We start from the raw sequence: 16721 nt of genomic DNA, 5'->3' as shown, positions 1-16721 counted from the left end.
CCCATGCTGGCCCTGCACAGGGCAAGTGATTTCCCCTCCCTAAGCCTCAGTTTCTGAATCTACGAATGAAGACAGCACATAGCAGAGCCCGGTGCACAGTGAGTGCTCAGTGCATAGTCACTCTTACTATCATCACCGCATCACAACACAGGAGGCACAGCAGGATCCACCTCCCAGGGCTGCTGTGAGACTAAAAGGAAATGTTGGGAAAGCACTTTGCACAACACCTGACACACATCATAAGTACCCAATAAACACGAATTCTTGTTTTTATTGTTATTACTCTAGTAACCCTTATTTTGCAGAGAAAACTTTGAGGGGGAAAAGATTAAATAATTGCCCGGGCCGGGCGCGGTGGCTCAAGCCTGTAATCCCTGCACTTTGGAGGCCGAGACGGGCGGATCACGAGGTCAGGAGATCGAGACCATCCTGGCTAACACGGTGAACCCCGTCTCTACTAAAAATACAAAAAATTAGCCGGGCGAGGTTGGCGCCTGTAGTCCCAGCTACTCGGGAGGCTGAGGCAGGAGAATGGCGTGAACCCGGGAGGCGGAGCTTGCAGTGAGCTGAGATCCGGCCACAGCACTCCAGCCTGGGCGGCAGAGCGAGACTCCGTCTCAAAAAAAAAAAAAAAAAAAAACACAAAAAAAAAAATAATTGCCCGATGGGACTCAGCCAGTAAGTAGAAGAGCCAGAACTCAAAAACAGGAGCAATGTGATATGCTACGGTATGAATGTGTCTTCAATGAGTCCCACATGTTGGTTTTATGTGTTGGAAACTTCATCACAAAATTCATATGATGATTGGAGGTGGGGCCTTTGGGAAGTAATTAGGATTAGATAAGGCCATCAGCATGGGACCCCCATGACAGAACTGGTGGCTGACCTGCGTGCTAATACCTTCTCATCATATTACAATGCAGCCCTCCACCGTATTACAATGCAGCAAGAAGGCCCTCACCAGATCTGGTGCCTGCCAAGCTCTTGGACTCCCCAGTCCGCAGAACTGCAGGAAATAAACTTATTTTCCTTATAAATCACCCAGTCTGTGGTATTCTGTTATAACAACAGAAAACGAACAAAGACATGATGCCAGAAGTTGCCTCCTTTACCACTTGGCTGTCCTGCCTCTGAATTAGGGATCCGAGGAAATCTTCAAATTAATATTGCTATAGCAAGTAAATTAAGACTCTTTAAAATGAAAATTTAAAAAAATTTCTCCTTCCTGGGCTAATAACTGAATTACAACTAAAAAATGATACAGAGGAAAACACCGTAATGAGACATCTTGCAAAATAGTGTCATAATGACAGTTCTGATGACCTCCAGCATCAAATCTCATTTCCTCAAATACAACTGAGATAAAATTGTGGACATGAGAAGGTTCACAGGGGTCCCCATTCCACCACCCTGCCAAGGGGAATTCTGCAGTCCCTGGCCCAGCTTTCTCGCCTCTTCCCCGGAGAGGGATGCCTGTAGAAGGTTTGGTGATTGGGACTCAGAGAAACAGGAAGGGAGAAAAGGTTTCACCTCCACAAATTCAGTCATTCTACATTTAAAAAAGAGAACAAAAAGGAGTGTGTTGGGAGAGGAGCAAGTTTTGGCAAAAAGAATCTCCAGAAAGTCCACAAGGGGACTTCTAGGACAGTAGGAGCCTCAGGTCCACAGTGAAGTGTCGCAAGTCCACAAGGAAGTTGCGAGGGGAAGTGGAAAAGGGCAGTGTTGCCAGAAATTATGGATTTGATCCTCTTTAATGCCTGTGAAGAGATACAAAAACATGAAATTTCTTTTCAATGTTTTTGAACTGAACCACTTGGGTGGTGGCTGAAATGAGACCATATATACAGCACAATGCATATCTGTTACATTGCAAAGTGTATTACATCTCCCTAGCCATCAGCATTAATGTCTCATACATCTCCCTAGTCATTAGCATTAATGCATGCTGGGACCCCGACGCACACAAGCAGAAGTAATGCTTCAGCAGTGAACATGTCCTAGAGGAATTACCTCAGGACCTCCTGAAATCAACAACGCGAACATCAGAAACTAAAATCTGATCTGTAATTACTCAGACTATATGTGGCAGATGAGACTGTTGGTCAAAACCACCAAAAAAAAAAAAAAGCACCGTTTTTGGTGGTAAAATTCTACTTAGGTTTTTTTTTTTTTCCATTCTCTACAATATACCAAAGCTGAAGTAATTCAAACATTAAAACAGGAAACCAAATACACACACACATACCCCAAAACCCTGAAAACAAAACTAAAAGACACTGAAAAGCCGGAAACCGAGTGATTGTGCTAACAGCAGTTCTACCCCAGGAGCCTGAGGCTCCTACTGTCCTGGACATCACAGTCTCTCTATCTCATGGAAACTCAGCAGCGTCTGGTTTGCCTCAAACTTCCAGAATCTGTACTATCTCTACTTCCTCATGGGCCAGCTGCATAGTCCTCAACCTCGTCTACTTCCTCTCCTGATCTTATTCATGGTATATACAATATCAGTACCTCCACGCTTTTTCTCTACACAGACTCTGTCACCGGCATCTAGCCCACTGACTCTCTCCTGAAGCAGAGGTGGTCTTTCAAGGGCTACTGAGCAGGCCAGGGAGCAGGGACATCAACTCTGAGCTAGGAGGACATAAAGGCAATTGAATTTAGATGTCTGAGGTAGCAGAGGAAGTGAAGAAATATACATACAGTGAAATCACCTGGCTAAAATAACTTAAGGTAGAAGTACTACATTTAATAAACACAACAGGTATTTCCATCTGCTTCAATGTCCTATTATGGTTAGTTAGCAGACGATGGAAGAGAGAGTGGTAAAGAGAGGCTGATGAAATAGGAAGGAACTCAAGGGAGGGGTGAGAAAGGACACTCTCTGTGGCAAGAGAGGTAGGAAGATGGGGGTGGGTGAGCAAGCAGAGGACACAGACACTTCTGAGGTGCCGGGAAAACTTCACACTTTTCTGAGCTGTGCCATGGAACCCTGCTCCCTTTGAAAAGGTGAGTATGGCTTTTGGGTCATTTGTAATCAAGGGCAGGAAGTGCTGCACAGAGGAATAAACTAAAGCCAATGGAACAGGCAGACAGGGATGGGCTGGGAAGGCCTGCCCCCTCCCTTCCCCAGACCCCTCACCAATTCCTCACACTTGTTACCCCCTGGGCTGGATGCCAGGCAGGGAGGCAGTGAAAGGCAAGACACACTCCCTGCCCACAGGGAGCCCCTGGCCTGGGGACACAGTGTCCTCCTGTCAGCTGGTCAGGTGAGCACCTCCATTCCCCAGGAGGTCACTTCTCTCAGAGGCTTTTAGTTTATCGTTAGGCCTCAATGTGACTGCAGGGAAAGGCTGGGAGCCTTCAGTGTGGGAACTGATTGTCTAATTCTGAGAAACTCAGTTTAAGAATAAAGCAAAATATTGGACATTAGTCTAAACAAATAAATTAAGCATTACACAAACAGAAGGAAAAACACACAGAACAAATCCTGTTAGGGCATCGAGCTTTCTAAATAATTTGGAGCACATGGAGATTCAAGAGATTTCTAGAAGTTAGCACAGCAGTGTGAAAGAGTGCGTTTAAACTGTCTTGGTTCTTGCAAAATCATAGATTAGTTGGTTGTTCTTATACCAGTTATGGGGGAAATATTAAGAAAAAAACACCCTCTTAATAAATTCTTGAAATAGTAAACTCAAAGGACCTTCTGAACTTTTGTATTTCAGGCATTAATTCTGCTCAATAAGAAAGGACAGTCTTCCACTTAGTTGAATACAAGAACCAACAACTACAAGATCACTATCACTGAGAAAGAGAAGCACCAAGTGGGAGGATTTTATCTTGAAAGTCATGACCACTAAGACATTCAACTGTAGGCTGTCATGCAACCCACTTATGCCGTCAGCACCACCCCCCAGGATGGGGCACACTGCCCCCAAGGCTCCCTCTAAACTGAAAGTATCAAGAAATATGACAGGAAGCTGCTCCTGGCCAAACACTGAGAGGATCGTGTGTGTGTTTTTTTTAATAACATCACAGCTCAGAGTCGCTTTTCTTTTTGACTGTGCACATCTTCTAGAGGTGTTGAATGCAACCCATCATTTTACAGGTAAGTTTCATTTTCTAATCGTCGCATTTTAAAAATCCATCCAACTATAAAACCACGAAAGCTATAGATGGGATAGGCTACTACTGAAGAGGAAGTTGTAATTCCTTCCCCGTGGAGTCACAGAACTCCAGCACTGCCACTGCTTTATCCAACCACACAGGCCTCCCCAGCCTGGGAGAGACAACTCATTTGGCAAAAATGAGCAAAGGACTCTTGTCTTCATTCTGTCATTTTCTAGCTACAGGACTAATCACTTAGCCTTGATGACCCCAAGAAGGTACCCCAATGGCTGAAAAGTGATAGCACAGGGTTGGAACAAAATTAAACAAAAAAGCACTATCTGAATATAAACCATTTGGCTACCATCTCCCACCATCTGTCATCCTCTGCTTACATACCTCTCAGCTGGGAACTCGCTCCACCCTGTGGGGTCCATTTCCTTTTTTCCTTTTTTGGAATGTTTCTCTCTTTATTGATCAACTGTGATCATTATTCTACGAACATAGATTAAGCTCCTCCCACAGGCCAGGCACAGTGCCAAGAGCTGATGCTACAATTATAAATACAACAGACTGGATCCTCCTGGCAGGGACTGACAGACGGACTCCTAGTGGGAACAGAGCACCAATGAGGTGATGCTCCAGAGGAAAGGAACGCAGCTCCACAAGCACTGTAACAAGGGAATCTGACCTAAACCAGGTTGGAGAATGCTTCCCTAGGACACGAGGCTGAGCTGAGATCCAAGGCTGGACAGGAGCTTGCAAGGCAAGGAAAGTGAGGGGATGCTGGAGAAGCCTAAAGGTCTCGTTCAAGAGGCTGATGTTTAACTGAAGAGCAAGGGAAGGCCGTGAGAGTTTTAAGCAAGAGACTGAGTTGTTCAGATCTGTAACCACCCTGGATCTATCGCTTGGGGTTATGAAGAACAAGTCTGATTCCTCTTGCATATGACGACCTTTTACATCTTTCATGGGACTGCAGAATGCTTTGGGCTAAACGCAGAATTGTACTTGTTCTTTTAGGCTTCCCAGGGTGCTCCCTCAGCAATATGTCTACACTGCAGGCCAGCTCAGTGTATTCACGACTGTTTCCCACTAGCCTGCAAACACCTCTAAGGCAAATGCTGAATCTTAATTCACTGTGGATCTGGTAATCTGATGAGCTGTCACAGGAATGCTTCATTTTTTGAGGTGAAGAAACGGAAGCCCAGAGAAAACAAGTAGAAGTCTGAACTTGAACCCCCACGTTCTGATGTAGAGCTGTGCCCTCTGAACTAACCACTGTACATTACTGCCTTCCCCTGAGTAATTATCTTCGAAGTTCTATCATTTCCATCATTTCTACTCTGCATCTTTCTCTCTTCTAGTTTAGACAGCTCCTGTTTTCTCAAGCAATCCCTACATGATATCTTTGGGGAGTCTCTTCGATGTCCTGGTCAGTCTCCTCTAAACTCATTCCACACTTAATGTGAGACCCCCTGTCAAACACAATGTCCTGGGTGTGATCCCCAGGACAGAATTCAACAAGGTGACCACCTTCTTCATTCTACATCAAGGGTAAGTCTTCTGAAAAGGGTCAGAGAGTACGTATCTTGGTCTCATCAGCCATAACGAGTTGATCTGTCTCAACTACTCAGCTCTGCCCTTACACAGGGAAAGCAGCCACAGGCAATACACACAGGGCTCCGATCCAATAAAACTTTATATATGGACATTGGAATTTGTATTCCATCTAATTTTCACATGTCAGGAAGTAGTATTATTTTCATTTTTACCATTGAAAACCACTCTGAGGTCATAGGCCATGTAAAAATAAACAGCAGGCCAGATATGACTCATGGGCTGTGGCTTGCTGAACCCTGTTTTAGATGATACATTCACAGTAATGCAGCCCATGATCGTACTGCACAGCTACAAACAACCCAAAAGCCACTGACTCACATTCGACCTGCTGTCAGCTTAAAGCCCTTTGGACCTGTGCTGGGGTGTGTCTCCCCATCTTTGAAGGAAAGAGAGGGACCAGGGGTTTCACTCACTCTCCTGAAGTCTCCCGGTGGAGACCATCCTGGAGGTGGGGTTCTGGCTCCCTCCTACCGCCTTTACTCCTTCCTGAAGGTGAGAGATTGATCTGAGTGGCAGATTTGTTTTAAAATGGCATGCTCAGCTCAGCCCCTTTCGCCCCCACAGACCTGCCCGCACAGAAGGAATCCTTGGGCCTGCACTCTCCTTGGGAGGGAGGCCTAGAACTTTAGGGGGGAGTTCCGCTTGGGCACTGCTAGCAAGCCCAAGTGGCCACACAACTAGGACGTGGATTTTATGTCACTGAGCTGACTTAGAAAAATATATTCTTAATCTCTGACATCTGTATCTACCTGTCAGTTCAGAACATGGGAATGGAAACAAAGGGTTATCCAGATCATGTGGGCCAGTTCTAGGATCTTTAGACCCAGGCAGGACCTGACATTTATATCTGCCAGATTTCATTTACTGATTTGGCTCACTGCTTTGACCTGCCAGGGCTTCAGTGGCACGTGGTCTGGTTCAACTTTCAGGCCTTTAATATCAGACTTCCACATCCTAATATAAATCATTTATGAACACGTTGACTAAAGATATACTTTGAGGTAAGTCATTCTTCACTTTTGCCCTGGTGATTACTCAGAATCATTTGGGCACTGTCACTAATAGTTACTAATCCTTCCGATTGGTCTCCCTTCCCCAGTTCTGTTTTCTACTCCAGAGCCAGTGTGGGTTTGTTTTTTTAAACATTCGATGGATGTATCATCTCCTATGCAAAACTCTTTACAATGCAAAACTTTTTACGATGTAAAACTCTTTCCATGGCTTCTCTCATTTGTAGGAAAGACCTACATCCTGCTAGCCACTGATGTCAAGTTGGAAAGGGCCCTAACCAATTGTCAGAAAGGTAAAAAATGGTCAGTACCTATGGTAGTATCCTAGCCAGAGACCTCAGGAGAATACTTGTGACAGTCAGTGGCTTACAAAGCCACAACTCACCCCATAACCTCTCACCCATCCCCTGGGACCAACTGAGAAGTCAAGATTTGCTCCCCTGGGTTCAGTGTGATCTTGCTGATGGTACCACACGGCCAAAGCCTCCTTAGCCACCTCCCTGCCCTAAGTCTTTTGCCCTTGCTCCTATCATGGACTCATACACGTTTATTGGGCCTGTAGATCTGCTCTCCTAAAGGGAGACCAGTGGCTTCAAAAACAACCTCATCAAACTTTATAGAACATTGCTACTCAAAGTCCACAGGACAGCAACATCAATACCACTGGGGACTTCTTAGAACTACAGATTCTCAAACCCCATGGAAGCAGAATCTGCATTCCATCAAGACCCCCAGGACCCTGGCCCTGGCTCCTGTGGATTTTCAGATTTATTAGGCTAAGGGCCAGGTATATTTTTTAAGCTTCCCAGTAATTTCAACGTTGCCAGTGTTGAGAAATCCTGCTATGGAGTAAGGGCACCCCCTACCCTTAGCTGCTTCTGCTATCTCAAATACATCAGATGCCAATTAATTTCCAAAGTTACCCTTAGGAGAAATCAGGCCAGATAAAGAAAAATCCTACTGGTCAAGTAATTCAACTAAAAATAAGTGTTGCGTCTGTTTTGTGCCCCTTTCCCTGTGGCCAAAGTAAGCGGTTACTTTTACTAGTCACAGTTGTTGTTCTTCTATGGCTGGAAGCTATGTCTATCTAAAAGGAACTTTTCTGAAAAAAAATTTTTTTTCAGATGGAGTCTCACTCTGTCGCCCAGGCTGGAGTACAGTGGCATGATCCGCAACCTCTGCCTCCAAGGTTCAAGCGATTCTCCTGCCTCAGCCTCCCAATAGTTGAGATTACAGGCACCTGCCACCACACCTGGCTAGTTTTTGTATTTTCAGTAGAAATGGGGGTTTAACCACGTTGGCCGGGCTGGTCTCGAACTCCTGACTTCAAGTGATCCACCTACTTCGGCCTCCCAAAGTGCTGGGATTACAGGCGTGAGCCACCGTGCTCGGCCAACTTCTCTGAAAATAATGAAGAAAGGAACCTGACCGTTGTCCTGGCCTCCAGGGAAGGTGGCCAACTCCTCCTGGTTTGCCTGGGACTCTCCCAGTTTTAGCACTGAAAGCTCCACATACTGGCACATCTCTCAGTCCAGGCAAGCTGGGACGGTTGGTCACCCACACCCAGTCCCGTCATGGTCTGACTCTGACCCCTCCCTCTTCTCTCACCTCTTCCTCTTGCTCCAATATAAGGAGTGCCTTCACTTCCTCCTAGAGCTCGCACCTGCCTCCCTGCCTTGATTTGCCTGTACTCTTCCCTCTGTCTGAAACATTCTTCCTTCTAACCATGTCCTAGTTCATTCCACTCATTCTCCAGCTCTCAGCTCAAACATCACTTCTCTGTTTCCAGCCCCCAGCCTTGAGCAAATCCCTGTTTTCCTCTCTCACAGCACAGTGTCCTTTTCACAGCACTTGCCACAGTTTACACAATTGTGTTTGTGTTTGATTAGTGTCTGTCTCCCTGTGTAGATAGTAAATGCCTTAAGGACTGGGACTGAATCTGTTTTCACTCCGCTTTCTGAGTGCCTAAGTACACAGTAGATAGTTAATAGATATTTGTTGAATGAATGAAATGAATCCATGTAATCAGGATCCCATCCATGTGTCTCTACGAGAGAGACAGCCAGCTTCTCCCAGGGTCTGTTCTCTCTTCCTCCCATCAAGATCAAGCCCTGACTTTGGGCTGGGCACATGGCTACTCAGATAAAGGCTCATTCCATCATCCCTGGGTGCTGGATACAGCTGTGTGAGTGACTTCTGGCCAAAGAGAAGTGGAAGGTGCAACTTTCAAAAGGGCTTGTTAAGAGGGGTGTGTTCCTTGCCCTTTTTCCTCCCTATTAGCTGGAATGTAAATGTGATGGCTGATACTCCAGCAGCCATCTTGTACCCAAAAGTGGCAGTGGGCATTGAAGCCAGGCATAGCGGAGAAACAAAGTGGAAAGAACCTGGGGCCCTGACACCATGGAGATCATCCCAGCCCTGGGGAGCTACCTCTCTTTGACGTGAGAGAAATAAATGTATTCACCTACTTGGGGCTGTTGTGTTACCCTACCACATTTATGCTAACTAAGAGCCTCTATCCTGGTGGTCCCTTCTGACTTTTAATATGTATGTCAGAAATAATGAACCACCAGTGTGTTTTCTCTTCCCTTAATTACACCACGTAAATATAAAGCAGGAAGTGAGAATGTGAAGTGGTCATCTAGTAGGATGGTTTCAAGGTAGTGAAATGAGGAGGGAACTGAAGGAGTCAGGAACTCAGGGTCTGGTCCTAGAGAGCTGAGCCATCTGGACCTCAACTTCCTCCCCTGTGAGCAAACATAAGGAAGCCAGGCCATTAACTGCCAATTCCCTTCATTCTCCAAAGGTCTCCTTATTTTAAAATGTTTCAGAGTTATGTCAGAGGACTAGCCACGTTGGGGCACAAGGCACAGGAGTAGAAATAGTTGTGAAATAACTGACATTCAACTAAACCCAAAACACTACTCAAAGCTTGCACCACAGAAAAGATGCCCTAAGTGTATATGGAAGATACGTAAGATCTTGACAAATGCCAGCAAATACCCCGACCCTTAGAAGTTCATGCTGAGTTCTACAGATCTATTAAACCAGTCGACCCAAGGTTAGTTCTAATAAACAGCCTTTTCCACAAGGGTCTCTATGGTGGTAATCAGCTTCAAAAAGACTGCTAGAAGGGGAGGAAAAAGGAACATCAAGGAGACTGGGAGGGAAAGGGAGATGTAATAGGCTCCAAAATTCAAATAAATTAATCAATTACATATGGGAGAAGACGCAGCAAAGTGTGAAGGACAAGACAGTACGAGGCAGATCACCAAGCATAGACTCTACAAGTCCTCTATCATGACAGTCAGCTAACTAACCAAAATTGAGTCTAACAAATATTTAATACTTAAAAAACAAAAATAGAGGGATATACCATGGATAAAACTGATCTAATAAGCTCTCTCTTGGTTCAAGGGATTTTTCTTTAGATCTAGGAATCGACATGCCCAAGACTTGCACTGCTTCAGGCACAAAACTGTGGGACCCAACATGTATGTTAATACTTTCATTGGCTACGTTTCCACTTCAAGCTGAACAGCCAACCTAACCTTAGCTATAAGCCAAACTCCAAGTTCATTTTGTAAATGCCAACAAATTGCTGATCTCATCCACTGACATGAGTGCCACCAGCCCTTCCTATCTAGACAGTGACTGGTTACATTCAGCCCATGCTGGCACTGGCTTGCCATCTCTTCCACTTCCCCTTCCTATCAGCCATTCTGCTTGCTCCGCAGCATTTCAGCCTGTCCAAGTGGTGGATTCGGAAGACACAGAGCACCCAGTCTTTCTTTAACTCTAGAGAGTTCACAAGCAAGTTGAGGCCTTCTCATCACAGGTCAAAAAATACAGCCCCAAAGTATCAGGTGTTATTCTAAGACCTAGGGACAGATTCATTACCAGGCAAGAAGGAATTTAGTTCACTTCTCTTAAACTTGGAGACTAAATGCTACAGAGGTCTATGCCCTGGCTTAGAGGACAGACACAGATTGTTCAAAGTACATGCTCTGATGAGCTTCCATCATCATCAGCTCCACTGCCCACCTCCATTCCTGAGCCATTTAGGAACTGGTTTGTACCCACCGAGGCTGTCTCAAGCCTAGGAAGAGATGAGAGCTCATCTCCACCGTGGTGGGTACAGGAGAGGGAGGTATGATTCTTTTTTTTTTGAAACAGTAAACACTTGATGTTTAATGATATTTTCACTTCTGATTTGAGGGAAGACTCTCTTGAGAATGACTTCCAACTACATTATTACTCCCTCTCCTAGAAGACTAATCCTAATATTCATTAATAACCAATAATATGGCAAGAGGAGAAAGAGCTGAGGTATTTATCACTCCCTCTGCTAGAAGACTCACTCAAATATTCATTAATAACCAATAATACGGCAAGAGGAGAAAGACCTGAGGTATTTTAGGTAACTTTGTGTCTATTTATCCAATAATTCCACAGACTCGATGTCATAGTAACATGGTTAAATCAACAACAAAAGATTTACTGTTAAATTCTTAATTTAGAGATTCATCAAGCATAGCATTTTATGTGCTACAGTTTCTGGGATTTTTGTTTATTATCTAGGAATCCCAGCAACAGTACTAACAGGCAATAGGCTTTTGTCTCCTAGAAAGGAACATAAACATTTTAACATCCTCTTAAACATGATGTCACCTGTCTATTCTGGCTCCAATTAAATGGGAAAGTAGAAAAATGGACTATTACTAGCATAAAAGGTTATTGGAAAAATGAGAACATAGACAAAAACTTTCTGTTGATTTATTTAGAAGTACCACGTAAATGTTCTTCCATTAAATTAATTACAAATCAGATAAATGTGTATGCAACCTCATTTTGAAAACAGATTGTGTTACCAAGTAGCTGAACGTGTACCAGAGGACTCATATGGACAGAGGAAAACGAAAGGATTTACTAACCAAATATACTAATCCAATAATTCCTCCACAAATTAAGTAGAGACTTTAATAGCCACGTGTGGGGAACCACTAAACTAGGAAGTTTTAGCCCAGTAATAAAAACTTTTTCATAATCTCTCTTCTCCTGTACCCAGACCTGCAAGAGTTGTCTCAAACAATAAAAACAGTATGCAAATGTTAACCCAACCTTAATTCAGAACAGCTTAAATGTGGTAAGGTAACCTTGGAAACTATGGAGAGCTCTCAGGTAGAAGCCAGAACTCTGTTTCAGGTGACAGAAGCAGACAGATTGTTAAGAATCTGTTATGAGTGGAGTCCCATGCCAGGGCTTACCCTGGCCACCACTTACTAGCAGAAGCCTTGAGCAAATTCTGTAGCCATTGTGAGTGTCACAGAGTCGTGAATGTAAAGATTATATAACACTATCTGTGGTCAGTGTCTCCACATCTAGCACCCTAAAGAAAATTCAAATGCCAACTATTTTTGTGATGGGGACAAGCACTGAGTGCTACAGGCACATAGGAGAGCACCCACTCCAGGCCAGAGAGCCAGCCAAGGCCTCCCAGATGAAGCTACCTTGAGACCTGAGCCAGAGAAAAGGTCATTTTCAAGTTATAATACCCAATCAAGACTTTCTACTGAGATAAAATACTTGGTACCAAAAAAGTTACATTCTATTTGATATTTATTCATCTCATAGAAATGTAAGAGTAGACGTATAATAGGACAAATGGGTGGCAAAACAACAACAACAAAATCAACTATGGATCATTTGGTTTTAAGCATTCTGTTGTGGGTGCCTTTAACTGCAGTTTTTTTCCCCCCACAGCCCTCAAACTATTTTTTAGAGAAGGGAAATATTTCTCTTGACAGTTACAACTAGCAGCTGCTAGTTGTAACCAGCAGCTCTCAAGCCTCTTTTCCTTGGCACACACTGTCTACCACCAGCGCCCCCTCTACTCCTTCTCCTCCTCGAGAGTAAAGACCTTGAAGGCACTTGTTCTAGAATAAGGTCACAATTCTCAGCACACTTTCGGAAATCCATGTGGAGGGAATGCTTGCGCCCACACTTCTCATTGCTCCTCTTGCCACCTGACCAATCACTGGGTCATTAACAGGTCCATCTGCCTACTCTCCTTTTGAACACAGAAGTTCCACCAGGTAAATTCACCTGCCTGCCTAGTGATTATCTGCCACTGCCCATGGGAACAGGCCAAAGGCTGCTTATGGTGGCTCAAAAACATCTGCATCATACATACAGTTGCGCCTACTTGAATGGCTTTGGATTAACAAAATCCAGGATATCGAGGAATACACCTTTCATTTAGCAGACACATGTACGTGGGAGGTGAGTAACCTTGTACAAGTTTGTGTGTGAGTTGGTTTCTTAAAATAAGGTTAAAAAATAACAGCTACTTCATAGTAGAAGGTAATATTAGTAACAGGAGAAGCAGCTAACATTTGAGAGCTTACTCGGAACTACAACCAACCAGTTCTAAGCATTTTCCATGTAATAAATGAACTAAGACACAAGAAGCACCAAAAAACATCAGCCATTACCATTATTTTTAAATGTTTGATTTAGCATTAAACTCTTTCCTCCAAACAAAATCTTACCTAGAACAGCAAAAAACAACAAAACAAACATAAAAGTATACAGAAATAAAAAAGCAGAGCAACTCCAAGAATAGCTGGAGTGGGTCCGCTGTTCCACACCGGGCATTCCTATTCCCCCAACACCTGCCCCTAAGAACCTCCACTGAGTACTGTGGTTCCTGAAATCATGGCTGAAATGTGAATGTTACCATTGAACAGATGGACAGTGGTGGAGAGAACCACAGCAGAGCTGAGCCAATCAAGGCAGTTAATGGTCCGAGTCTGGCCACATGTCAGAAGAGCAAGGAAGAGTGTGGGGTGCACACATTCTCCCTGCAAACACAGTGGTCTGCCTAAGGTGTGCTGGCGACTGTGAGCTTATTCCACTCTATGACCATCTCTCCCTGCCTTCCTAATAGATGACAGCGTCTTCTCCGGGCACTGCACTAAGTGAACTTCCAATGCTTCTTCCATGCATCTAACATTCTGATTCAGACAGTCTTTCGGATAATATTATGCAGAGATGCTTAGTCCATGATTCTCAATATCCTAACATACCCTAACACTTTAAAGAAGAAATAGTAAAAATCAAACAAACAAAAAAACCTCTTCTGTGGGTTTTCTTCTGTTGTCTGGTTTTATTGTCAAGTGTTACTTGCTGTTCGAAAGCTAAAAAAGTTGTCCCTATACTAGCTTTGACAACTGATTTTAAAACTGGTTTTATTTTTGTTTTGCCAAATACCACTGGCAAAGAAGGGAAACTATGCTTGTAAGTCGTCAGAAGTTATGTTTTGGAGAAAAAAGTTTTCCATAATCTGATCCTTGAATCACATTCTTCCTCTGCTGCACACCAACTGCAGATCCCACAATTGGAGCAGAGGAAAGAATGTCTACCCGGGCTGGCAGCGCTGGCATGCACTGAGCTTGGTGCAGAGAAAGGAAAAATTCCGGGTGAGGATGTTAAGCCTGGAGGAGGCACCTTTCTGCCTCCCAAACCAGCCTTTCCAGCTGTGTTCCTGCCTCCATTTCCAATTTTTGTTTCTCTGCCAAACTAAGGGAGGGAGGAGAAAAGAAAATAACATAATAAAAAGTTCAAACGAATACACCCATAGGAAATATGTGGCTAATTTTATAATAACCCAAGGTGCAGAAAGGTTTTTAAAAATGAGTTCATTCTCCAAACTTTTGAGAGTGGGAAAATTCTCCACTGGGAAAGGCTGCCTGGATCAGCTAACCGGAGGCCTTCATTCTATGGATGAGGACACATCAGAATGATGTCCTGTAACTCCCAGAAAGGTGCTGTTTCCCCTGCACCCAACAGTTTGTTGTGTGAATTAAAAGCTCGTGCTGGGACCAAGAACAGCAATTCATAAGCAATCCCCGCAACTGCCAATTTGCCATAATCACTGCAGTTCCTGCATCCCAAACTCTGTGTTTGGGAACCGGCATCCTCCCAAAATTCACTAGTGGGCTCCAGACAAATATAGACACGGGCATGTGTTCCTTCAAAACCAAGAAGCAGCTATGCTTCTTTCTCGGGGCTGGTTAGGAAGACATCCTATGTGGACTTCAGAGGCGGAGAGGACCCTGCTACCGAGCCAGCGGGAGGAAACTTCAAGACCCAGTGCCTGAACTCCCAAGCTGTGCTGCTGCCCTTGTTGGGTGATTTGGTTTTTTTTTGTTTTGTTTTGTTTTGTTTTTTAGACGGAGTCTCACTCTGTCGCCCAGGCTGGGAGTGCAGTGGTGCAATATCGGCTCACTGCAACCTCCGCTCGCCGGGTTCAAGCAATTCTCCGGCCTCAGCCTCCCCAGCCTCCCGAGTAGCTGGGACTACAGGCGCCCGCCACCACGCCCGGCTAATTTTTCGTATTTTTAGTAGAGACAGGGTTTCACTATGTTGGCCAGGCTGGTCTCGAACTCCTGACCTCGTGATCCGCCCGCCTCGGCCTCCCAAAGTGCTGGGATTACAGGCGTGTGCCACTGCCCCCGGTCCCGTCTGGGTGAATTTTTTTTCAGCCAGAGTATTCTGTGTTGTTAACAAGTCTCGAGTGCCGCGAAGGTGTGCGCCACATCCTCTGCCAGCAGGGCGCGAAACGTAACTCCCTCTGTCAGCGAGTTGAGCTCCCCGAGAGGATACTGGGCCACGCTGGTCCACGCACCCCGGGACCGCTCCCAGGCGCAGGGCGCGACCTCCGCCGCTGCGTAGGCTTCCCTCGCGGCTCTGAGGGGACCCCGACCCCAAAGACCGGCTTTCCTCCAGGAACCTGCGTTTCCCGCCCGGACAAGCGACCTAAGCTGCTTGGCCTCCCTTATACAAATACAACCCCGTCCCCGACACCAGCTCGACCCCCGAACGGTGGTGCAGCCCCGCCTCACTCCCGCCCCGCTCAGGGGCGCGCTCCGGCTCCAGGACTCCCAGCCCCCGCCGAGCGGCACCCGCGGCCACAGAGGAGGGCGCGTCCCAGGCTGCCCGCAACCCCGCCCGCCCTGACGGTCCCTGCCCGCGCCCCCCGCCCGGCCCCGCCCAGCCCGGCCCCAGGCTCACCTGCGGCGGGGGCGTGAGACCGCTCCCGCTCCCTTGACCGCGTGGGGCTCCTTGGCGCCGCCATGCCGGCCGCGCTGCGGACAGGCGTTGGGCCTCTGCCCGAGGTCTGCAGTGGTCTGTCAGACGCGACGGCCGCCCGCCGGCGCCCAGGCTCGCTTCCCTGCAGCGGGCTGGGGAAGGCGGTGGAGTCGCAGGGCGGGGATTGGCACCGACTGACGCGTCAAACAGCCAATCAGAGTCCGGGGAGGGGAAGCGCTGAGCCTAGAGGGGCGGGTCCTCCGCACGCCGTCGGGGTAGCTGGCCAGAGATGTGCGGAGGCGTCTGGGGCTAGGCAGCGGGTTGGGAAGCTACTCCAGGGGTCCATGCGCGTTCCCGAGGCTGGGAATTCCACTTGGGCGGTTCCGGCGGCCTCCACGGCACTTTACAGCGAAGGCCTGTTGAGTGGGAAGCACAATCCCGGAGGGCCGGCTGATGAGGGCGAGGAGTCGGTGCGGTTTCCCCCGCGAGAAGATTGCTGCGCGATCCTGCTCAGTCACGGCCGGGGTGGGCGAGCCTGGAGTCCAGAGGCAGCTGTCGGCCTAGGGCCTGTTCACCGAACTGGGGAGATTTTCTAATCTTTCTTCTCCCTGGGTCAGCAGAACAGGGTTACGCTTACTTAGAACTCACAGTTTACTTTGGGATCGCGAATATGTGCATTATTGACAAAACTGTCCTCTTATAGAATGATTTATCCAAAGGAAAAAATATGGGAGTAGTTAACAGTAGAATAAACAGCCCAACAGTGAAAAGGCGCTCACAACAAGGTTCTCCCCCGACTCCCCCGGTGAGATGGCCCCTTTTTTTTTCCGGAAGAAAAAGGAAGAAAATGAAAATCCTGGTGAACACTTCCTCTTTCTCCAAGATACACAG

The 16721-nt window shown here is 46.2% G+C and overlaps 1 protein-coding gene and 1 long non-coding RNA gene across 2 annotated transcripts in view; one reads left to right on the top strand and one right to left on the bottom strand.

Moving 5' to 3' along the window:
- Positions 1 to 16007, bottom strand: part of OTULINL (OTU deubiquitinase with linear linkage specificity like) — a 32170-nt gene extending 16163 nt beyond the window's left edge. The window contains exon 1 of the mRNA XM_033178815.1: positions 15813 to 16007. Coding sequence (XP_033034706.1) covers positions 15813 to 15876 — 64 coding nt within the window. The 5' untranslated portion in view covers positions 15877 to 16007. The remainder of the gene's footprint in view (positions 1 to 15812) is intronic.
- Positions 2935 to 14341, top strand: LOC117064764. Its single transcript, XR_004429653.1, has 4 exons — positions 2935 to 3009; positions 3726 to 4108; positions 12821 to 13019; positions 13487 to 14341. It is a non-coding gene; the product is annotated as an uncharacterized LOC117064764 (long non-coding RNA).
- Positions 16008 to 16721: the final 714 nt, after the last annotated feature.

This window comes from Trachypithecus francoisi, unplaced genomic scaffold, assembly GCF_009764315.1.
Source record: "Trachypithecus francoisi isolate TF-2019V2 unplaced genomic scaffold, Tfra_2.0 Lachesis_group2, whole genome shotgun sequence".
NCBI classification, from domain to species: Eukaryota; Metazoa; Chordata; class Mammalia; order Primates; family Cercopithecidae; genus Trachypithecus; species Trachypithecus francoisi.
This window is presented reverse-complemented; position numbering and strand designations above follow the sequence as displayed.